This window comes from Somniosus microcephalus, chromosome 19 (assembly GCF_052327205.1).
Source record: "Somniosus microcephalus isolate GS21.2 chromosome 19, FLI_Smic_1.0, whole genome shotgun sequence".
Lineage (NCBI taxonomy): Eukaryota > Metazoa > Chordata > Chondrichthyes > Squaliformes > Somniosidae > Somniosus > Somniosus microcephalus.
Genome location: NC_141005.1, coordinates 56,204,800 through 56,229,903, shown reverse-complemented (window position 1 = coordinate 56,229,903; position 25,104 = coordinate 56,204,800). Strand labels below are relative to the sequence as shown.

The 25,104-nt window shown below is 46.5% G+C and overlaps 1 protein-coding gene across 2 annotated transcripts in view; it reads right to left on the bottom strand.

Moving 5' to 3' along the window:
* Positions 1–270: 270 nt before the first annotated feature.
* Positions 271–25,104, bottom strand: part of znrf3 (zinc and ring finger 3) — a 267,670-nt gene continuing 242,836 nt past the window's right edge. Inside the window, exons 5-9 of one of the 2 annotated variants that reach the window (XM_085961806.1) lie at positions 23,608–23,715; positions 21,104–21,271; positions 19,513–19,615; positions 15,033–16,730; positions 271–1,480 (exon numbers count right to left, since the gene is read on the bottom strand). In XM_085961806.1, coding sequence (XP_085817932.1) covers positions 1,425–1,480; positions 15,033–16,730; positions 19,513–19,615; positions 21,104–21,271; positions 23,608–23,715 — 2,133 coding nt within the window. In that variant the 3' untranslated portion in view covers positions 271–1,424. Of the gene's footprint in view, positions 1,481–15,032; positions 16,731–19,512; positions 19,616–21,103; positions 21,272–23,607; positions 23,719–25,104 lie in introns of both variants that reach the window. The other variant, XM_085961805.1, reaches the window with a different exon arrangement.

Here is a 25,104-nt window from a genome sequence, read left to right as displayed (position 1 = left end):
TTGTATTTATATAGTGCCTTTTATGACCTCAGGAACCCCCTCAGCACTGCACTGGAGTGTCGGCCTAGATTTTGTGCTCTAGTCTCTGGAGTGGGACTTGAACCTGAACCATCTGATTCAGAGGCAAAAGTGCTGCCAACTGAGCCACGTTTGACATTTAAGCACATCGACAATTTAGCTACAAAAATGCAGAGAGGAGCTCGTGCCCCTTTGTGACCTCAGAACATGGAAACAAACAACTAGCATCAAAAGAACCAAACGATGAAGATCTGATGTGAAGAAAGCGTCAGTAAAGCTTTACTTGATAAAACTGTATTTTTCACAGACATTTGTACATTTTTTGTTACAAAACTGTATAGTACTAAAATTTAAAATCAGTTTTTGGTCAGAGAATATTTAATCTTTGTGTGCAATTATCATGTATTTACAAGGTCCCATGTTAGTGATTTTCCAATGATTATTTCATAATGTCATACACTCTCCACATAAGACATGGCTTAAGATAAATATATTAGTAAATAAATATTCTGAGAACATATTTCCATAAATGAAATGTGCCGCTATACATATACAGAATATACACAGACAATTTCTAGCCTTTTAACACGTTAGAAAAAATGGTAATGACGGAGAGAACTCTTGACCATTTTATAATTCTGTACAAGAAATTTCAGACAAAATCTTTTAAGTGCTACAAATGTAAAATAGTGCCTTAAGTACCCAACAAAATTGTTACTTTGCATGGATCGGTCAGGCAGTAAAGGCATTATTGTGTACATAAAACTCTACCTTGGTGCCTTTCAACATGGATGTACAAAACATACACTCAACTGTTGCAGTGTCACTCTACTTGTCTCATGGCTTCCATGAGTGCCTGTTACAGCCAATCTGCTTCTCTTGATGCAGCATAGTGAAGAACATTCAGTCACAGCTATAATAGGGCTGTTGCTTCCCTCCCCATCCCCCCCTCGCTTTCCCCAATTCCTTTCTCCTCCCTCTCTGTTTTCCCTTCCCTCCCCCCTCCACCCCAATTTCCCCAACCCCCCTCTGTTTTCTCTTCTTATATTTCATATTGCTGACTTACTAAGGCAACCATAACCCTGAGCGTGCGGAAGGCTCAAAAATCCCTCGGACTATGGATCAAAGTTTATTCCTGACGTTCCTGGACAACAGTAGTATCGTTGTCTCGCGACGAAGGGCAGCAGGGTTTTAAATAACAGCAGAACTTGGTCTCGGAATCACAAGACAAGAAGCACGAACTGAATCGTGGGAAGATGCATCAGATTTGGTGTTTTTCTCCACATTACCACTTTTGTGTGTTTTGTCAAAGCTAAAACAGTCGCACAAGGACTGAGTTTGGAGTCTTATTGATCGCTTCCCGTATCTCCGTACGTATATACACATATATATTTATTTTTTAAAAATCAGATGTCCTGCTCGGTGGCAAAATCCTTTTCCAGAATTAGAGATGGTCCAGACCCTAAAGAAAGACAAGAAAAAGCAGTTACTCAGGAGGAACCCTTCATCAAATGGTAAGCTTTTAAAATTCAGACGTGTAAATGGATTCCTTCACTTTATAAAGTTTATAAATGCAACACCCATTGTCTGTCATAAGATGTAGCTTGTTAACTGCGAAAATATTCTACCATAGAAATGTGTTACTTGGCAACTTGTTGACAAGGGCCAAGGGGCAAAAGACCAGTCTGTAGCCACGAATCCCCCATACAGCGAGTTGGCTGCTTTCAACCTTGCTGCTGTGGGCACTTGCCAAGTGGAGACCAGGCCCTAGGCACTGGCTTAAATGCAACAGCGAAAACCAACTGCTCCACCGTTGTTAAAATTGGGAATGCAATGGACCCCAATCTAAGAGAATGGCTGCACTAGCCTTGCTAGGGGGAGGCCCCCCTTGCCCAATGGTGGCCTGCTTGCCTGCATTTTCAGTTAAGTCAGTCGATTCAAATTTCCCACATTCCAGGGAGCCGACCCATCAGTCCCCTCAGCTCCCCAGAATGCAATACAGTTTTCTGAATCCAAACGTGGACAAACAGGTCAGCGTTCCAGCACGGAGCCCAACCAGAGCGAGAATATCAAAGCTCTCCGAGAATGGCAGTCCTGGGTTTGATCCGGGATTGTGCTGATCTCGGTTGGAACGATGCTGGAAATACTACAAATTGCAACTCGGCTCCCAGGGCTCTCGCTCCCGTTTGCTGTTCAATAGTCCCTGCTGAAAAGCACACGTGGGTGACATGGATCCAAATTGGCTCCGATTCTCCCCCCCCACACAGTCAAAAAGCTTGCTGGCAATGACTGTCTAGATTCACCCTTGAAGAGTGAGGTACGAGAGGGTTATTGGCACCAGTGCTACAATATCCCAGCAGAGTTGGCACCGTCGGGGAGGAGAAAGGGAATAAAATTGGAGAAATAACACATTTAATGCAATGGGAGCGAATGGTTCTCCACAATAGGATTAGTGCGGATCAGCAGGGTTCATGTGTTGCTTATTTGAAGTCAACTGCAGCATATTAATGAACTGTTGCTCTTCCCTAGCTCCATTCATAAGTTAACATTTTTTCTTGATTTAAATGAAATAAATACATATTTAGTTTGACTAGCTTTACTTTCCAGACTGCTCAAGGGCAGTCTTAGCTCTGTTCCCAATTACAGACTCCAATCTTCAAAAGCACAGAGTTCACTAAATACTAATGTTTCACAAATGTGCTAAGCACTGCCACGCAAAACTGAGACTATGAAAGCCCATCATCCTGAAATTTAAAACAATAAATTTACCGTTTACTCATAGGGGGCGCCTCTGCTACTGACATTTGAATGTGATCAGAAGTTCACTGGGGGCTTCGAGCTGATGTCTGCTGCAAAATTTCAGCTAAAACAGATCATTTGTTTTTCCAACTTAACTTTCCTGGCAGCTGCCAACAACAATAGACAAGTAATGATAATGATGCAGCACTAAACGAAATGCGTGCTAGTGCCCAAGGCCAAAGACTAAGGATAATATGGCACGGTTCTTAAAATTACTGCAGTAATTTCAAGGGCATCACAACACACTCTTGGTTGGACCGTAATCATGGCAATGGAACTTGCGCAGTCCGACATCTTGCAACAAATCTCCTGATTTCTACGCGTAAGAACTTGCATTTATAAAGCACCCGTCACATCCCAAAGCGCTTCACAGCCAATGAATTACTTTTGAACTGTAGATACTGTCGTAATGTCGGCAAATGCGGCCGCCATATTACCCAGACAGCAATAAGATTAATGACCAGATAATCTGTTTTTTTTTTTATGAAGTGATGTCAGTTTGAGAGATAAATGCTGGCCAGGGCACATCAGATGCACTGTGATGTGCTGCTCGAATGTCACAATTTTGTATAAAAAGTCCCGGAGATGGTGAAAATAGAAGAGAAAAGCAAGTTTGACTTTGTGAAGCTCGCATGGTCGAGGGTTCCTGTTATATTTGGGGTTTTCTGACATTGCCACCACAGAAGGATCGAGTTGTAATTTATGTGAAAATGCTCTGGTTGTGTTAAATTATATTGGGCCATACAGGCACATTCCTGAATGCAAGGTGTTTGGATCATTTACAGGAGTGGCCAGCACTGCCATACCTGGGAGAATATCGAAGGCAGACCTAAAACTTATAACAACAGAAAACGCTGGAAAAACTCAGCAGGCCAGGCAACATCCGTGGAGAGGGAAACAGAGTTAACGTTTCAGGTCGAAGACCCTTCGTCAGGACTGAGAAAAAATAGCAGGAAATGAAACAGATTAAGAAGCAAGTTAGGGGGCTGGGAAATGGGGGAGGGGATGAAAGGACAAAAGGGAAGGTCTGAGAGGGGTGAGGAGACATTAAGGGAGATTCAAGGCAAGAGAAGAGATGGTAATAGGACAAGTAGGATGGCTCTAGATGAAGTGTGACTCGAGATGAAGTGTGAAATGCGCTGGCAGAATGAAAGACAGCTGCCGTGTGGGAGAGAGAAAAAAAGGAAAAGGCACAAACCAAAAGTGTGAATAAAAAATATAAAAATATAATAGGGGCCGAGGTTATGGTCTGAAATTGTTGAACTCGATATTGAGTCCGGAAGGCTGTAAAGTGCCTAATCGGAAGATGAGGTGCTGTTCCTCGAGCTTACGCTGAGCTTCCGTGGAACAATGCAAGAGGCTGCGGACGGTGAGGTCCGAGTGGGAATGGAGCGGAGAATTGAAATGACAGGCGACCGGGAGCTCGGGTCCCCCTTGAGGACTGAACGGAGGTGTTCCACAAAGTGGTCACCCAATCACCTAAAACTTGTAACAATCCCCCACTCAAACTACAGTGAGCCCCACCCCTGCTTCCAGGAGGCAGGTTGGCATTTAAAATATGCTAATGAGGCTGGAAGCCTCAGATTTACTGCAGGCGGCTGGGGTTTGCGGGCCTCGGGAAGCACGGCAGCTGCAGCGAGGGGAGGACAGCCTTGGGGAACACTCCTTGTGGGCCAGGAGAAGCAGGAGTGCTTCCTCCCGGTTCCCCAAGCTCCCCCACCACCAGAACTCTCCCCCCATGCAAACCCCCTAACGAGAACCCCCCACCCGGGTCAGGGATCGGATTCCCCCCCTCCCCCCCCCCGGGTCAGGGATCAGATTCCCCCCGGGTCAGGGATCAGATTCCCCCCCTCCCCCCCCCCGGGTCAGGGATCAGATTCCCCCCCTCCCCCCCCCCCGGGTCAGGGATCGGATTCCCCCCCCCTGGGCACCCCCCACCCGGGTCAGGGATCAGATTCCCCCCCCCCCACCCGGGTCAGGGATCGGATTCCCCCCCTCCACCCGGGTCAGGGATCGGATTCCCCCCCTCCCCCCCGGGTCAGGGATCAGATTCCCCCCCTCCCCCCCGGGTCAGGGATCAGATTCCCCCCCCTCCCGGGTCAGGGATCAGATTCCACCCCCCCCCCCCCCCCCCCACTCCCGGGTCAGGGATCAGATTCCACCCCCCCCTCCCGGGTCAGGGATTAGATTCCCCCCACCCCCCCCCCGGGTCAGGGATCAGACCCTGCTTGGGATCAGACCCCACACGAGATCGGAACCCCCTGGGGTCAGGGATTGGATTGAACTGGTCTTGCGGCCTCCTCCGGAGTGCTCCATGCCCAACTGGAAGCCAAGCCTGTCAATCACGCTGACTTGTGGGCAGGGAACCTGTCAATGACGCAAGACGCGTGCTGTGAAGTTAAATCTTCACAGCATGCAGGGAAACCCAGACCTTTAGGTTTCCCGCGCACTACCAGAACCATCCACCCCCCCACACCCTGCTCCCAGCACGCCGGGAAGTAAAAATTCCCCTCATTGTTTCTGCTGCTGATCTGGTTGCAAAGTGTGCACACATGCATGTGTGTGCATGTCCACATGCATGTGTGTGCATGTCCACATTTGATGTCTAAGGTACCAAAGGGCAGCTGACACCCATAGAATTGAACACAGCAAGAGTCAACGTATTGGGAGAAAGGGGAGAACAAACTAAAGGTAAACCAGAAATGCTGGAAAGCAGCAGTGAGATGAACATCTGAAGGAGGAAGAAAGGTTGATGTTTCAGGTGGAACCTTTGGCCAGTTTTGCTGAAAGGGTTTTTTTTTTCTTGCTAACTTTCTCCGTCAATGTTGTCCCTCTCTCTTCCTCTCAGCTTTCACTGCTCACTACAATGCGGTCCCACAAGAGTTGGTCACCCACCAGTGCTTTGCCTCAGTGCCTAAGTGCGACGGTGAGTGTCAGCAGTCTATTCAGCTCAGGGGTATCACAGCTGAGCTTTAACCTCGCCCAAGTTCGCTTCCAGAAGGGGCGGTTGGATAGCAAACAGGAACAGGAACCCGATCCGATTTTCCTCCCCTTAGCTTAGGGACACCAAGACCAATTTTGGTGCCCTATCACTGCCCTGGCTGATATTAGTTGACTCTGAACAGATCAGGGATTGCATTTACTGTACCATAACTTTCAGTCTGACTCCGCTACTCACTGGATAAAATCACTGAGCTGTCATAAAAGATTAACACATCAGCTGCGACCCATATTTCTCTTTCAGTTACTGTTTGATCTTCAGCATTTTGTTTTTAAAGTCTGCAGTGCAAAAGGCTAGTCACCCATCAAACCCACTCCAGCCTGAACCCAAGCATGATTATTCTAGCGCTGATCCCTCCCCCCACTCGTTTTGGTCGCCCCTTTTTAATGAACACTCAAGTTCTTTCCTCTACCTTCCCTGAGGAAATATGAAGCAGCTCTCTCTGTCAATATCTCTCTATTCCTCAATCCCCCTCGTCAACAGATATCCAGGTTTCCACCAAAGGTTTAATTGTGTGCAAGTGACACGCAAATTCGTGAAGCGTTCCATATTTCTTCACACAGAGGGAGGTGAACCTGTGGAATTCTCTACCACAGAAGGCTGTGGAGGCCAAGTCACTGAATATATCGAAGAAGGAGATAGATAGATTTCTAGACACAAAAGGCATCAAGGGGTATGGGGAGAGAGCGGGAATATGGTATTGAGATAGAGGATCAGCCATGATCATATTGAATGGCGGGGCAGGCTCGAAGGGCCGAATGGCCTACTCCTGCTCCTATTTTTCTATGTTTCTAAGTCACAGAACTGCGTTTTCAATTGTCTTGAATCACCTGTTTAAGAATGTAGCTCCCAACTGGAGTCTTCCAGTTCAAATCCCAACGTGGCAAGATGTGCCATTGAATTCAATATAATCCGGCCATTTGTGGGCTGACAGCAGTACAACGACAGCTAATGGGATTGTTGTTAAAATCCTATCTGGCCAACAAGTGACTCCAGTTCCACATTACGTGGTGAAGTCATAATACCCTCAGGGCAACGAGGACTGGGCAATAAATACTGCTCTACCAGTGTTACCCACAGTCCAAGAACAAATAAGGGGAAAAGATCATGAGCTTTGAACAAATGATTGGTACTAAGTAAACATGCACAGACACTAAACACACCACATCAAGTACAGGCTGCACATTCAAACCTAAAACGCGGCAGCGTTGGTGCAAACCAGCTGAATCCGTGCTAAAAATAAGGATCCTTTCGCTTTTATTGACGTGCATGCTTCAGCAGGGTATCATTTGGTTAAAAGGCAACATCTGTCGCTTTGGCTCGCAAGTTTTCTTTCTCGTTTTGCCAAGCCTTAAATCGAACACTGGTTGCTGAGGAGGTTCACAGAAAGTGTACTGTAGACCTGTTTTATACCAAAAATCCCAACGCGTCTCGGCAGCAGTAAATTAGAAGGTGCAGTGCATTGTGGGCTTCGAGCACGCCAGTGCTGCTTATTCATGAGGACTTAAAAAAAGCAGGTGCTGGCGTCCTAAGAAATGCTGCACATATTCTCAGTTAATTCCCCAATATTATTCTAGCTTCTGTTACTCTTTGAACTGGGTTTTATGCTGGTTGGGGCCAAAGGAGTTCTTCTGGCTTAAACGTCGCAAAGCGCGTCACAGCCATTGGGTTGCTTTTTGAAGTGTAGTCACTATAATGTAGGAAGACATCAAACTTTGCATTTCATCACCGCTCCCAGGATTGTGGATATTCACAAAATAAGACAGATTGTTTGATCAATTATTCTTATTTTTCTCCTTCGAGGACATTGGCTCCAGTTACCCGAATGGCCATTCTAAATGTATGACAGTCTGGGGACCTCATGGGGCTCCATCAATGCTTCTCCACTAGTGAGGTGCAGGGTGATTCCTGCCCACCCCACCCCCCCACCTCTACGCCCTCGGCTCCACACCTCCCCATGGCCACAAGGCTGAGATCAGACACTTGCTTTATGCATGATCATTGTTGGAATTGCACCCTCATAAAATGAATAGCGCGGGAGCCTCCGGGGGGAGGAGCGAAGGTTAGAACTAGAATAGCCACTTAAATATTCAAATATAAGTGTCCCTCACATGTCTATTTTAAGAAATTATTTTCTCAAGCTGAAATCCAATCCCCCGTCATAGAAATTTGATCCCACTCATGAGATCACATAAGAAATCTCAAGTGGGTGATCGATAATAAGTAGCCTCAATTCAGGCAGGAGTTAGAACTTGGGGCCCATCGGTTAGGGAGGAGCAAAGTATCAGCTACTCCTGATTGCTATCCCCATGCCCCTTCTTAGAAACTGCACGTGTGTGGATGTTGAGCGAGGACAGGATACGGCTCAGTGCTGATCTCGTCTTCCTCCCTCCTGCCCCCATGGCAGAACAGCCTGGCAACATTCATTGTCTAGGCTCAGACATGAAGACCGGCCATTTGGGCGAGGGACTCGAGGACTGCCAGACCCCGTGGAACCACAGCAGCAAGAGGCAGCGCCTTAAGAGAAGAGGGGAGAGATGATCCTAATTCTGCTGTGTGTTTCACACTGATATCCTGATAACAAAATCATAATCATTTTAAAATTAAGCTCAAAAAACAAAATGGCTGCGATTTTAGCCCATTCCCCGCCCCCACGCCCTCAGCCTGGCGGGGAAGGGAAAGTTAAAGTGAGGGCGGCGACTTAGCCCCTCTGAACCCGTTGCCTTCCCACCATGTCCTGATGTTAACCTGCAGGCTTACCCTGCTAGTGGATCTGGCCGGGTTCGAGAGGGAGCCAGAGAAAATTGATGGAAATGAGGCCTAGTTGTTATGGTCGGTCGGGCTTCGAATCTGGGGTTGAGTCTAACCCACAAAAATAGGATGAAAGTCTCCTCACTCGGGCTGCCATTCAGGGTCCCGTGTACAGTAACTAGCTGGCGTTAATCCAATTCCCATAGCAAATAATCTCCATCTTTATACATCCCTGAATACACCGGGTTCGTTGCCCGAGCACACCGTACTCGCTCCTCACCTCTCTTTAAAATCGGGGCCAATGAATCGTGATTTCTATTGCGGTTGGTGTACTGGCTAGATCACTGCTTTGGGCACATTCAGCTTTAAGAGCCAAAAACACTCAGAAATGTTAAATCTCAGCTTGAAGCAGAACAGGCTGATAATGACTGATGTCTGGCCTTTGAAAAAACAATCTACCTCCCTCACAACGTTTTATCTTTTTACAGGAAAATGTCATAGCAACACATTTTTCACTTAAATAAAAATACTGTGTATTTGTGCTGTCGGCAGGATATGGGAGGTCAGTGACGGGGAAATGAACATAAGGTTGTGTATAGTGTGTAAGGTGCGATGAAAGGCTCCTCTAGACCACCCACCAATGTATCTCCACCTCAGCTTTAGAGGGACACATTTAACTGTCTATAATTTCTATTTCTAGCACATTCGGACATGCTAGAGTGAGGCTGCTGAATTCGTGCCAATTAATGTATAAAGATGGAGATTATTTGCTATGGGAATTGGATTAACGCCAGCTAGTTACGTATACAGGACTCTGAATGGCAGCCAGAGTGAGGAGACTTTCATCCTATTGGTGTGGGTTAGACTCAAACCCAGGTGCCAACAGTGAAAGAATCATCACAAGAAAGATGTGGACAAGAGAGGCGATTTGGCCTATATCTAGCTCATTATCCAGAAATAAGCTGACAGACCCATACCAGAATATTTTTTGAATGGAGAGACTGGGAAATGTTGGCAATCAGAGGGACCTGGGTGTCCTTGTACATGAATCATAGAAAGTTAACATGCAGGTACAGCAAGCAATTAGGAAAGCAAATGGTATGTTAGCTTTTGTTACAAAGGGATTAGAGTATAAGAGTAAAGAAGTCTTACTACAGTTATACAGGGCATTGGTGAGGCCACACCTGGAGTATTGTGTACAGTTCTGGTCTCCTTACCTAAGGAAAGACATACTTGCCTTAGAGGGAGTGCAACGAAGGTTCACTAGACTGGTTCCTGGGATGAGGGGATTGTCCTATGAGGAGAGATTGAGTAGACTAGGCCTATATTCCCTAGAGTTTAGAAGAATGAGAGGTGATCTCATTGAAACACATAAAATTCTTAAGGGGCTTGACAGGGTTAATTCTGAGAAAATATTTCCCCTGGCTGGGGAGTCTAGAACACGGGGTCACATTCTCAGAATAAGGGTCAGCCATTTAGGACTGAGATGAGGAGAAATTTCTTCACTCAAAGTATTGTGAATCTCTGGAATTCTGTACCCCAAGAGCTGTGGATGCTCAGTCGTTGAGTATATTCAAGACAGAGATCGATAAATTTTTGGGAGCTATGGGAATTAAGGGAAATGGGGATAGTGCCGGAAAGTGGAGTTGAGGTCGAAGATCAGCCATGATCTTGTTGAATGGCGGAGCAGGCTCGAGGGGCCAAATGGCCGACTCCTGCTCCTATTTCTTATGTTCTTATGCATCACCCCCTGCCACCCTCACAGCAACCAACTGTTCCCTAAATGATTTTATGGCTTTTGCTTCATTTACCCTACCCAGAAGTCTACTCATATGTTTATCACTCTTTGTTTGAAGAATGACTTCCGGACATCAATCTTAAATTGGCCTTTCCCCTTTGACCTTGCGCTCCCTAGCCCTATAGTCACAATTTCCTAACGCACTGCACCAACCTTTTTATAAATCTGTTCTCGGGATGTGTGCGACACTGCGAAGGCGGTATTTATTGCACATCCCTAGCTGTCCTGAGGACGTTAAGAGTCAGGTAGACTTGACCAGAGAGGGGTAACAAGTTCAATTCCCTGAAGGACATTAGTGAACTAATAAGCTTTTACGACAATCCAGCAGCTTTATGTGGCCATTTTCAGGTGCTAGGCCACAAATTACACAGATTTATCGAATTCAATTTCACAACTTGGAACTCATGACCTCTGGGTTGCTAGTCCAGTACCATAACCACCAGGCTACCATACCCGTCTCCTGACATTACATAAATACTTCTCACTGTTCGGCAAATCAGAAAAATACTTTTATATGATGAGGGGAGAATGTCTGCAAGTGCTGGGAGGAGTCAGAAAATTGCACACTGCCAACTCATGATTGTCCATCTCCAAGTAAACAATGCCTCCTACTGTCTTTATATTGTGATAGAACATGATGACCAGAATGACACCCATCCAGGTAGAGTTCTCAGTTAACTAATCTCAACTGGGACAATGGTAGGGGTGCCACAATTCACCTCAATACCTCTGGGTCATAGAGGGAAAGTCAGCTGGGTTCCCAGGTCCTTACTGCTATCCTGCCTGAAGTGCACCTATGCGGATTAGGCAAGGACAGGACTGGGCTCAGCTGTGATGCCCCCTGCAGTTGAATAGCCGGCCAACGCTCACAACTGAGGCACAGACACGAAGAATGACCCCTCGGGCAAGGTAGCAAAGGGTAATCAGCGTTCACACTGCTGCACCCAGCAAGCGGGCGACACCTTCAGGAGAGAGGCGTGAAGAAAACCGGCGAGAGTTAAAGGAGGACATTTTACGCTAGGCTGCAACTTCCTGCATAAACTGGGAGTGATTGGGATAATACACGGATACAGGCTTAAGACTGACCCTGTCCTTGGACGTTTCCCGTATTGGACTGTACAATGCTATCAACTGTACTGTCTGCGTGGAATTTGTTCAACCACTTAATCACTGAAATATCACGCACGCCAACCGAGAAAAATTGCCAAGTTGACCAATTGCTTTGAAAAGCCGACAAAGGCCCCTTATTGCAGCCAACTCAAAATCAGCTCTGAATATTGACCCGCAATACCATGAAATCGCGTGGTTACATGGGCGTGTGTAACTTCAGCTCCACGTGTGACCAAGATCCCAGCCGGAAAGGGGCAATGCAAAGGGTAACGGGACAAAGCTGGTGTTGCATTTCTGTGAGGAGGGGTGGGCAGCAATGCTCCCCCAGAAAATGTTGGATTTTTACATTAAAAATGTCGCTGTTAAATTTTAAGCATTTTATACCTCACAATTGATAAGATATTTAATCTTAAAAATAGTGATATTTCAACAAACCAACACTTACTCAAAAGTGACCTCTCCACTCACCCTCTACACCCCAGTTCAGAGGCACTGTACCCATTCAATTTCACCAGCCCCCACCCACCTTCACAGTAATACCCTCTCCTCTTCCAGCCCCCATCCACCTTCACAGTAACACCCTCTCCTCTTCCAACGCCCACCCACCTTCACAGTAACACCCTCTCCTCTTCCAGCCCCCACCCACCTTCACAGTAACACCCTCTCCTCTTCCAGCCCCCACCCACCTTCACAGTAACACCCTCTCCTCTTCCAGCCCCCACCCACCTTCACAGTAACACACTCTCCTCTTCCAGCCCCCACCCACCTTCACAGTAACACCCTCTCCTCTTCCAGCCCCCACCCACCTTCACAGTAACACACTCTCCTCTTCCAGCCTTCCCAAACTTAACCTGGCACTATTCTCCCTCGCCCCCCTCAATTCAATCTGGCATTCTTCTCCCCCTGCAGCCTAGTCATCCAGTATCCTTCTCGTCACCCCCACCCTATATCCCCAGTTCATGCTAGCATTCTTCTTTTTCCCTCCATCTTAGCTTATGGTGGCTTCTTTCTTTCCTCCCACGCCCCCCCTCCCATTCAATGCTGTTACTACTTCCCCTTGCTTAGTAAAGGGGGGCCCTCTTTTCCTCCCCTCCATCAGTTAATGGTAGCATGCTTCCTCCCCTGCCTCCCAACCTCGGTTAATGATGCCACTCGTTTCTCCATTCCCCTTCCAGGTAATCACAGAAATCACAGAAACCCCACAGTGCAGATAGAGGCCATTTCGGCCCATCAAGCCTGCACCGACACATATCCCACCCGATCCCCGTAACCCCTACACCAACACATATCCCACCTTATCCCCATAACCCCACGTATTTAATCCCCCTAACACTAAGGGTCAATTTATCATAGCCAATCAACCTAACCTGCACATCTTTGGACTGTGGGAGGAAACCGGAGCACCCGGAGGAAACCCATGCAAACACGGGGAGAATGTGCAAACTCCACACAGACAGTCACCCGAGGCCGGATTCGAACCCGGGTCCCTGGCGCTGTGAGGCAACAGTGCTAACCACTATGCCACCGTGCTAGCATTCTCCCTCCCCCACCCCACCCCCAACGCACTAGTCCCTTCCGCTGCCCGTCTCCCTACTCCCCTTCCTCCCAGCTTCCTGTTTCCCCTCAGCTCCGATCCAAAGGCTGCTATTACTTTAAGTGATTCCATCCACTGCATACAATAGGTGGGAATTCCTGTCCTCCAATGCTGACATGCGGACAGGCCCCCAAGACACTAACTGTCCATGTGAAATACTCATCGTTAGTGCATATGGAAAGTGATTAATGACAAACTACTGTCATCACAGTTAGTCTCATTTTGATTATGTCCTGGCAACATCAAAACAAGACCCAATTATTAAAGTGAAATCAACTTACTTCCTTTCAAGTGTAAAACATACAGAACAGCAACAGATAAATATTACTCTTCAAAACATCTGGTCACCATATATTCTAAATAATCAGATAAGGTTCTCACATTTTCATGATGTTACACATGATGCAGCCCAATTCTCCAGAGTACAAACTTGGCAGAAGCAAAGGGAGAAATTAAGATGCATGGATAGAGATGGATTTCCTTATTACCAAAGAAATTGGAACATATATACTTTTGTTTTTTTCCTGGATATCTGTGCAGAAAATCTGTGGCATTTGCAAAGCTCATTGGGTCCTTGGGCATGACATTCAACGGGTGTCAGCCTTGGCTCAGTTGTATCACGCTCACCTCCAAGTCAGAAAGTTGTGGGTTCAAGTCCCACTCCAGAGACTTGCGCACAAAATCTAGGCTGACATGCCAGCGCAGGAGTGAGGGAGTGCTGCACTGTCGTGGGTGCCGTCTTTCACATGAGATGTTAAACTGAGGCCAACTTATGCCCTCTCAAGTGGACGTAAAAGATCCAATGATACTATTTGGCAGAAGATTTCTCCCCGGTGTCCTGTCCAAAATCTATCCCTCAACCAGCATCACGAAAACAGACGATCTGGTCATGGCTGTTTGTGGGAGCTTGCTGTCTGCAAATTGGCTGCCGTGTTTCCTGCATTACATCAGTGACTGCACTTCAAAAAGTACTTCATTGGCTGTAAAGCACTCTGGGACATCCAGAGGTTGTGAAAGGTGCTATATAAATGCAAGTCTTTCTTTCTGTCTGCAAACAGAAAAAATTGCCACTTTCCTATAAAGAGTGAACCGTTGATATTTGTGGTGCCCTTGTGATGAACTGTGAAGATATGCAAGCAGGTACCTGATTAATATTCAACCAAAGGTTTCCTAATGCAGGGAAATCAGACTAAATGCGTCAATTGATACCCCATTTACTTTCCAGGATTGCCTCCGAAGGACCTCTTGCTCTCTCAGGCAACCTTATAAAGAAAAGTAATGCCAGTCTCATTGGAACGTAACAAGACTGCCCCTGGGAATGGATTTGGATAGTGCTTTCAATCTGTAGTGACTCAGCAGTGGCAAATATAAACAGCCAGCACTGTTGGGACTTGGGTCGGGACGGCAGGCTCTCGGTCTAATTTTCGTTCCCATTGGCTTTAACGGAAAACAAAAATCAGGTACGGTGTAAAACAGGGCGGCCAATTCACCATCATCAGTCTTGTGCTACCATCCGAGACGAATTCCACCCCCCGCCCCAATTTTAAATTAATTTTTAAAACATATCACATTAAATTAAGTATTTTAAGTTCATTTGTTTGGCCGGGAGAGCGGGAGGCTCCGCTCGGCAATGCAGAGAGTTCTGCAGAGGGAGAAAAATGTCAACCAGAGTCTGCTGGATCTGCACAAACTCGCCACTGGGAGCGCGACCCTCATTTGTGTGAATTCCTGGAGACCCACTATCTGGATGATGAACAAGTGAAGATGATCGAGAAGCCTGGAGATCACATCACCAACGTGAAGAGACTGGGACCCCTGCCTTGTAGGCAATGATGGCTTGTGACTTTGTACAAAGAGCTGAGACTGTAATGTCATTAACTGTAAATAAAATGTTCAATTTTTTAAACCTGCCCCCGCCCGACTCTACATAAGGTTTAATATCTGTGCGAATGGAATCTTACCCGCCGAGTTACTTTTCATGGTGGATTCGTGCAACCCGGAGCAAATGTTGTGAAAGGCGGCCTCTTGGTCGGCAGGGCTGGTGAAAGGCGGCAGCGCGACGCGCTGTTCCCTCCGCTCCTGGGCCGCGTCCTCCGGCTCCAAGGGGGCAGCGCCCGGCCCGCACAGCCTGGTGGCTTCGCAGTCCTCCGCCGCCGGGGCCGCCAAGTCGCCGTCCGTGTCCTCGGGGATGATGGGGATGCGCTGGCCCAGGTCGCAGCAGCCGGCGGCGGCGGCGGTGGTGGCCGGGTAGCGGTTGCGAAGGGCCTCGTCGGCCAGGGTGTACTGCACGCTCACCGCGTAGTCCTCGGCAAAACAGCCGCTGCCGTGAGGCACCTGTTTCTCCTCGTAAAAGCAGCAGGGCAGGCCCTGGTATTTCCCCGGATCGGTCCGACACGGCGGGCCTGCGTTAATACTGTACAAATTCTGCGAGGCAGTCCGAGAATCGGCGGCGCTCCTCCCGCACGCGTTACAACAGGGCACGTTTAACAAGGAAAAGTGACGGTCTGTCTTGCTGCCGTCCGCCCCTTTGCAGTCCAAGGGATGGATTTCAAAGCAACAGGCACAGGCCTGCTCAGACGCTGCCGCCGCCGCTGCCTCAGGCCCGCTCCAGCTGGTACTGTCCGCGGCAGAGCCCTCGGGCCTACCTTCTGAGGCCGTGCCATTCGAGTCCCTGTACTCCAGCGAGGAATTGCTGCTGTAGTTCATGTCCAGGCTACAGTTTGAGATTTGGTCCCCCGGGGACGGGGCCTGCACCGGGCTGCTGTCGCCGCCGGGCGAGGTGCAGCTGTAGGCCGGGAGCTCGTCCTCCTGCGGGCCCTCGATCAGCAAACCCCCGCCCCGGCTCGCCGCCCCCCCCGACTCGCCGGCCCGGCCGGGGCTGCGGCTCCGATAGACGTACGGGTCGTAGTCGCTGCTCAGCGAGCTGCGGAAGGTCGAGCAGCTGCCGTATACGCCCTGGTTGCTGACCTCGGTGCAGTCCAGCATGGAGTCGCTGGACGAGCAGTGGCACTGCCCCGAGCTGCTGCTGCTGCTGTCACTGCCCGGGCAGTCGGCCAGGTAGCCGCTGCACACCGACCGGTGACCGTGGTAACAGCTGAAGCTCGAGGTGCTGCCTCCGTCCAGGTGGGAGGATGGGGGGATGTGAACCACTGTGGGGTACAGCATGCTCCCCCCAGACTGGAATGCACGGGAAGGTCCCTTATGATTAATAGTCCCTGCCTGGGATTCTGTCTGTGGATAGCTTAGTCCTTGAATGTAATAATGTTGATACATAGTTTCATATTGAGAAAAGCAAGCAGCCCTTGAATAGTTCCGCCCATTAAATTTAGGCCTTCGGAAGGTATGAGTCTGAGGGTAGGCCCGGTGTTCCAAGTTACAATGATGAGCGTTCAAACTGTGGTCCAAGTGGACAGGCGGGTAACTCCTGACATAGGCACTTGACTGTGTGGGGTACAGTCCCTGCTCACTGTGCTGGTCCACTGTGAGCACAGTGACGGGATTCCCCTGCGGATCCATGCTAGTCCTGGTGGGATACGTGGTCAGTTGGCTCGTCCTGTGAACGCGCCCGGGATAGTGGACAGGAAGCACCACCCTCTGTCTGCTGCGTCCTTGGTTGTCGGCCTCTACGCAGACGGGGCCACTGCTTTCTTTTTTTCGTTCTGCGGAGAGAAAGAAGCGGTAAGTAGTGTTTCACAAGATGGATTTCAGCGTAGGGTAGAACCTCCATTATCTGCGCTCATTAACATCGACCCATTGTACAGCTTTCATTTGTTAGCTCTAGCTGTTTTTATATTGCTCTTCAGTCGCAGGCTAGGTCTCCTGCATGTGGTGATGATTTTTTTTTAAAGAGTAGTGGTGAGGGAGAACTGTCTTTTGGGCTCTTCTGGGCTCCAGCTGGTCTTATTGGGGCTCATAACTATGCAGTGACAGCAGTGTGCTTCCACGGTGATAATGTGATGTTGTCATACACAAACGTCACTCCTCTGTCTACGTGCGGCCATAACGTCATAAGCAGAATGCCGCCCCCCACACCTCCACAGTGATATAGGAAGACATAAGCCAGGCTGACACGTCAGTGCAGTGCTGAGGGAGTTCTGCACTGTCGGAGCTGCTGTCTTTCGGATGAGACGTTAAACCAAAGGCCAGTGTCCCGACCAACATTTATCCTTCAACCAACACCACTGAAACAGATGACCTGTCCCACTTACCTCACTGCTGTTTTGCAGGACTTTGCCGTGTGCAAATAGACTGCTGCGTTTCCCTACATTACAACAGCAACGACACTCCAATGGAAGAGAAAATTGGGCAGAGTGTAAAACGGGCTGCCAATTCGCTATCAAGATGCTACCGCCCAAAATGAATTTCACCCGAGTGTCTTGCGTTTAGGGGTGTGCCCGTATGCCCAATATCTAACATATGATCATGTAACAATAGTAATCCCTTGTGATCTGAACTGGATATTCGTGTCTTTCACAAAAGTGCTTCTTCAAAAGGAGGACAGAGCAAACACTTGGTGAGATGAGGCCAGAAACAAATCGTTGAGCTGTTTTGTTTCACAGTGAGTGCATGGACAGAGCAACAGTTACAATCAGATTCATTTAGTTCAATCAGCACAACTTATCTTCTCGTAAGAAGAAGAAATAATAAACATGCTGTACTTCTCCACATCGGTGGGTCATCTTACTTAAATAAAGCAACGTAACTTCGAACTGCTTTCGCCAAAGCTTGCCTGGGCAACTTTCTGTTTTAAAACCTGACTTTACAGCCTTTGCTAGAGCTGACTGCCTGTCTGTGACTCAAATCTCTGGGTTTTTTTTTAATCTCCTTCTGTTTATGGTCTAAAATAAACTAGAAACTTTCCAGTACAATGAGTGTGAGGTGTTTAATGATTGCTGAGGTAGGCTAATTAATTGGTTGTTGGAAAACATACCAGCAGCATAATAATTACCGTTCATCTCGGGGCTTTTTTTAAACTTGCGTCAATGCCCTTTGCTTTAAAAACTCTACACTTCAAATTTGCTCTTTCTCCCAATCCTTTCTATGGAAAACTGATCAAAAAAATCCCAAAATGTGACACGTGTATATGCATGGAACAAGAATTAATGCAAGGTTAGTTCATATTTAATGACAACATTTATTACTGACTTAAATTTTTAGTGAGATACTCTGAAATATATAAACAGGCCAGTGCAAATTTCCCTTTTATCATTTAGATCAAATTATATATTTTTGATACTTTTATGTCTATTGTGTTGCAGGATAAGTACCGGAGAATGGAATGCTTTGCATTCAGTGACAGTGAAGGATCGGAAATAGCATACAAAACATTTACACTGTAAAGGTTCCCTGATCGGTGTAGCCTAACCCCAATCTCAGAAGTACAACTGAATAAAAACAGACATGCCAATTGTGCTGAATCAGCGGATAGTAGGTTGTACTGTTACCTCATGCCCACTTTCAAATGGATTGAGTCTGCTGCAGCTATTTGAATGAGGACTTTTAACAGGAAGAGGCGTTTTCAGCCTGTCTGAGGTTAACCGATAGCATTCTAACAATGCACATACCAGTGACCTTGTTTGGTCTGTACAAAGAAGATTTTGCCTAAAGCATTTCCGATACATCGTGTTAAATATACAGGTGCCAAAAAAAACCGCCGCTGCTCTGTTGCACTTCCACCTGAAGGGTCACAAATTAGGCTGAGAGTTGGATGTGCTGGGTCCCAGTCTTTCATTGGGAGTTCATGATAGCCTGTAAGAAGCGGAGGTTTCCATCGGCCCCAAACAAGGCCATCAATGTATGAAAGGGCAAGGCCAGAGGCCGGGATCTCTAATAACAACAGAAAATGCTGGAAAAGCTCAGCAAGCCAGGCAACATCCGTGGAGAGAAAACAGAGTCAACGTTTCGGGTGAAAACCCCTTTGTCAAGACTAAAGAAGCACAGGAAATGAAATGGCCGGGATCTCTAGCCTGGGAGTGTCCTCAGCCTGTAAAACACCAGCCAGATCCTTGGCAGCTGGTCTGCCTGGTGAGAATAGCTCTCTGGGGGCCCTGGGTCATGGCCTGAATCCTCAAAAGTGGGACAGGGAAGAGTCAGCAACCCACCCACCCACCCAAATCTGCCACGCAAAGCCCCATTTTGCAGTCTGCCAACCTTGGTGGGCACCCAAGACACACCCTTCGTGCTGCGGATGCACGGAAGATCACTAAACTTAGGGTATCTCCCACCTGACCCCAAAATGCTTGCCAGGGTCAGAGCGAGAGGTTCCCAGCAGACATGTCTTGGCACTGATGCCAGGTTGCTGCTCCGGCCGATGTCTGGCCTCTCGGTTGTCTTTTTTATTTTACCATTAAAACCTCAATAGCTAAAATTGGGAGACTATCATGCCCTTGACCTGAGGGAACTGTCCATGAACTCTACTAGGTTTGGTGCGAATGAACTTACCGATGATATTGTGTCTGCAGTGTGGACAGGTATGATGCTGTAGGAGCCAGGGATCCACACACTTCTTGTGGAATCGGTGTGTGCATGGGATCACACGCAGTTCCTGTCAACAAGAAGGTTGTCATTTAGAAGAGAGGCTGGAATGTTTTAAAATGTAAAATTCAATACGCCGAAAAGTACAGATGTAAAACTATATTCGACTGATTTTTGAGCCCCTGCCCACGTACTGACCAAACTGATGATAGAATCTTAGAAAGATAAATGGAAATAAAATCTAAATGTGCTACTATCCTCCTATACAGGACCTTTGAAACTGTTTGTGGTGAAATACTAATGGAGTAAGTTTTTGACTTTTTGTAAATCTAGAGTAAAAGTTCAACATTTATTCGGGCCACTAAATAATGTTTGTAAAAGTAATCTGCAGAATCAAGTCCAATTATGTTTCAAGGCAAGGAAATGGAACTGATAGGTTTGAGTGCCCATTCAAGAAGGGAGGAAGTTAGAATCCCATCCTGGCTGACTCCAGTCCTCCCGCCCAGTCAAAGAAAAGGCAACACAGAAGATAACAAACCCTGTTCCTTCCGCCACCATCCCTTTCCACAATGAGAAGATATTACGAGTGCCTCACGCTGAATTCAATAACTGACAGAATTCTTGTATGGCTGACTTTCCAGGTCACAGACCATAACCCACATCTAAATGTTCTTAGTTGCACACCCACGCTTGCCGACCTTTCCTCCATGTTTTCCTGTCCTCTTTTGTTCTTTGTATAAAAGCAGATGTTTTGACAACCAAACAGCTGATATGCAGGCCTAAGGCTTCATTTTGATTTCATAGGCTTCAGTGAATGCAACATCCAACAATGGCTTTACAGCTTGAGAGAAAAATAGTTGGAGGCCCTTGTCCCATTTTTTTTATTCGTTCATGGGATGTGGGCATCGCTGGCAAGGCAAGCATTTATTGCAACATATAACTCCTCACCTGGTCCTTTTTGATTCCTAGATTTCTTTCCATTCATCTCTCTTTGTCCTTCCCACTGCTCTCTGTTCGCTGCAGCCATGTCACGTGATCACTAGGAGCACAGAAGCTCCTGGATTGGTATGGCTACTCCCAGCATTAACCTCTGACCCAAGATGGTAAACCTTTCTCACAGGCTACACCTACTTATTCACAAGCGTTGCAATTGAAAACAGAATACTGATTCTCAACTGATACTGTTTTCAAAGTTATGGTATGAAGTCCAAAAGCAGCAATCAATATAAAAAGGTAATGCAATATTGCCGTTGTTCCTTGGGGCTCACACTGGTAAATTAGGTAGTGAGGATAACTCAACACAATTGAAACTGGAGCCTGATCCACATGAATACTTTAAAGTTTTTTTTAAAATTCAGATCCTTTTAAGATTCTGGAATTTTCCAGCAAATCAACAAACTGAAGAACTTTCATTGTTACTATTTGATCAAAAAAGTCCACACAATTTTCTCTTTGTAAGATCTTGATGCTAATCAAGCTGACTATTCTGTAGCAAGTATTTTGCAAACCATCTGAATCAACCAGGAACCAGCTTTAAATTTAAAAATACTTTTCCCACCTCTCCGTCAACGTATCTTTCCAAACAGATCGCACAGTCCGAGGTGGAGCTGCTACTGAGCGTGTCTGAAGCACCACAGCTGCCTTCTCGAGGAACTTTGCCCTTTGATTTGAATTTCCTTGTCTCCATCTTCTCCAGGGCTTGGACCGCCATCCTATTCATCGAGCTCTGTGGAAAGAGAAAGATTCGAGTAAATTACAATCGCCAAGCTTTGATGCAGACTCTTTCTTTGCCAGAAGTCCAAAACAGTAGAACTCCTAACTTCCCTCGACCTTCCAATGCTCCTACAACCTAGACCTTCCCCCCCCCCCCCATTCAACTGTGGTGCTGTCCTATGCTACGGGTCTTACCCCTTCACATAGGGTTGTCATTTTTTTAAAAAGCTACTTCTCGTTGTAGATGGTCATTTGCTGTTGGGCTTCACTAATTTCTTCAATTTAATAATTATTTGACCACAGAACATGTACTGTATATAACTACCCTTTCATGCATCAGGTATTGCACCTTCTGCCTGCTGCACCCTTGCTGGGGCATGATCCCATGGGCACCAGTTGTGCTCCGTTACCTTGCCCAAATGGCCATTATTCATGTGAGCGCATTAATAGTGAATGTTAAAGTCTATTCATCTGCAGGAGACTGGACAGCTGAGTCCAATCCTCTCCCTACCTGATGTCCACTCATGTACACGTCCAGCAAGGTGTTGGGGGGGGAGGGGGTCACTGAATACCAATCAGTGGTGTGAACCCTAATTGTTTCCCCTACTTGCCAACCCAGGGACATTGAGGTTAACTGCAGCACCCCCTTCACTCCCGTGCCTAAAGTTAGGTAACTTGAGTTTACAGTGGCAATCAAACCCCAGCCACGGCTGGTCTTTGTGGCTCAGGCACTCGCTGGGTAAACCCACTGAGCCATCAGGGGAAACCTTTGATTTGGTATAGTGACAGTCACTGCACCAATTTGTAATTTGGGGCACCGCCACTATCCAACAGCGTTTTATAAAAGGTTGTTACAGGTTGATGATAGTCGGTTAACAGGTTTGGGCCTTCTGAATTATGTACCGCACAGTACACCATACAAAGCCTTAAATCCGGGCGCATGCTTCACTTAGTGCAGTCGGGTACAGAAAATCTCGTCTGAAGGATTCGAATGAGAGAAAATCAATCTAAGAAATACGCCAGCACAGTGGGGCAAGATTTCTTTGGTGTGCTATATGTAACAGAATCGTAAGCTTGTTCTCTCTTAACAGGTTTATGATTTCATCCCACGTAGCACGCGGAGGAAATCTTTCTCCAGTGTTCGGTGTACTATTAACATGGTTTTGTAAGTTATTTAGATTGTGACCCAAATATTTTGACAGTACATTCAAAATTGTTAAGTAAGAACAGCCTCATAAAATAAGTGTATAACCTAGTAACTTTATTCAACCATTGTCCTGTCAGATAATAAACCTTTGTGGTCCTAATGTTTGATGAATGAAAGGGTATGGAACACTTGACAACTGGGCAGGTGATTGCAAAGACCTGGACCCAGAATCAACTGCAGTCTGTTCCATTCATAAAGATGCTTAGCTGTCATATTGGAGGTGCTGCAAACTTAAATAGTGAAGAGGCTTGTAATGTACCATGGAATAGTCAGTGTGAAGTGATTTGTTTACTTGTGTCACGGTGATGCAGGATACCTGACAGGCCTGCTGCATTACTCTCATTGTCATGACCTTTACACCAGTAAAGCTAAATTTGTATCACTTAAAGCATCTATCAAGGAGGGAGTTAAGGATTGTGTCTCAGGTTAAGACCAACAACTACAACCGCCCGTGTTTGTTCTGATAGTTAATGATGCAATTTGAACTCTGCTGTTGTGCTCCAGCTTTAGCACATAAAAGCAGCACATTACATTTCTAATATTTTAGTCATTGGCTCTCAAACCAACACACAAATGTATTAAAGAGGAATCAAACTATAAGAGATTATTGCCAGTCCCAAAGTTAAAAAAATAAACCACCACTGGGGTCATTTCGACGTGGGGCGATAGTATAAAACGGACGATATCGGATCAGCCGCCCATTATATACACCACTCCGGATTTTCGTTTCCATTGAAGTCAAAGGAAATTAATATCGAGCAAGATGTGTAATGGGCGGCTGATCCGATATCGCCCCTTTTATACTATCGCCCAAAGTCAAAAGTATCTCCCCCACCATATACTCCTCTAGCTTACATTTCCCTCGATCCCTTTCTACTCCAAATATCTATCCAGTTCCCTGTTGAATTTGTTGACATGATCCACTTTTGCTGCCTTGCTGAGTATGTAAACCTTCTTTATAAAGCAGCTCAATCTAAACTGTCTGATCACTCTTGCTCTTCTTAGCTTGAGCTTGTGCTACCTTATAGAAGATGTGATTATACAAAAGATATAATTCAGGTTTGGGAGTCTCCAAAGCCTTTAGAATCTGTACTGATTCTGTCAGATTAGTGCTAAAAAAAAAAGCACTCATTGTCTCTTACCTGACTCCTGCGTTGTTTGAGCTTGATTTTAATGAGTAGAACCAGACAGACGAGAGACACCACCACAAAGAAAGCCAGGAAGATCCCCATATCAAAGTATTCTGTCGGCTGCTGGTGAGGCGGAAGGAAAGGAATATGTTAATAGCTGCTGTTAATTGCATGGGTTGTTAACAGAACTATAATATTGTTAAAGTAAGCAGATCCAGCCACAAATATTGTAATAATTGGTGACACGAAACAATAGTGAGCATTGTTCACAAGGCGTATTCACTCTTGCTATCACATAAGCCTTTGATGCTGTGCTAATATGCTTTTTGTGTGATATTCTTAATTCCTGCTCATATCACCAATGGAAGACCAGTAACCATCGCTACTTCACTCTATTGTAACACTGACAGTACAGATAAAATACTCCCCACCATTGCACTTTGCTGGAATCCCAGTCACATCGCAACTACAGAAAAATTACTCTGTGCACTTACTGCATACAGGAAATTGCGTGCTTGGAATACAAAATTGGCATGTAGATTAAAACATCACCAGCCAATACTTAAATGGACGAGGCACTATTAAAATCAGAATGACTGTGTCAGGTATCCTACAGGGCTGTCCATAAAGTATAGATGCTGTTTTTAAAACATTTTCCCGTTGGCCAATCGGACTCCCCATAAGTATGTACACTTTGAGTATCGCCCTCCAAAAGTTAATTCAATCAATTGTTTGGAACAGAGTCGTTCACTGCTTCTCACCCAACAAAACAGCCGTAGGAGTGGGGCTGATTAGGGACCAAGAAGGAGACCTATGCATGGAGGCAGAGGGTATGGCTGAGGTGCTAAATGAGTACTTTGCATCTGTCTTCACCAAGGAAAAAGATGCTGCCATAGACATAGTGAAGGAGGAGGTAGAGGAGATAATGGATGGGATAAAAATTGATAAAAAGGAGGTACTAGAAAGGCTGGCTGTACTTAAAGTAGATAAGTCACCAGGACCAGATGGGATGCATCCTTGGACGCTGAGGGAAGTGAAGGAAGAAATCGCAGAGGTACTGGCCATAATCTTCCAATCCTCCTTAGAAATGGGGGTGGTGCCGAGGACTGGAGAATTGCAAATGTTACACCCTTGTTCAAAAAAGGGCGTAAAGATAAACCCAGCAACTACAGGCTACTCGGTAGTGGGGAAGCTTTTAGAAACAATAATCAGGGATAAAATTAACAGTCACTTGGACAAGTGTGGAATAATTAAGGAAAGCCAGCACAGATTTGTTAAAGGCAAATCGTGTTTAACCAACTTGATCGAGTTTTTTGATGAGATACAGAGAGAGTTGATGAGGGCGATGCAGTTGATGTGGTGTACATGGATTTCCAAAAGGCGTTCGACAAAGTGCCACATAATAGGCTTGCCAGCAAAGTGGAAGCTCATGGAATAAAGGGGACAGCGGCAGCGTGGGTACAAAATTGGCTCAGTGACAGGAAACAGAGAGTTGTGGTGAACGGTTGT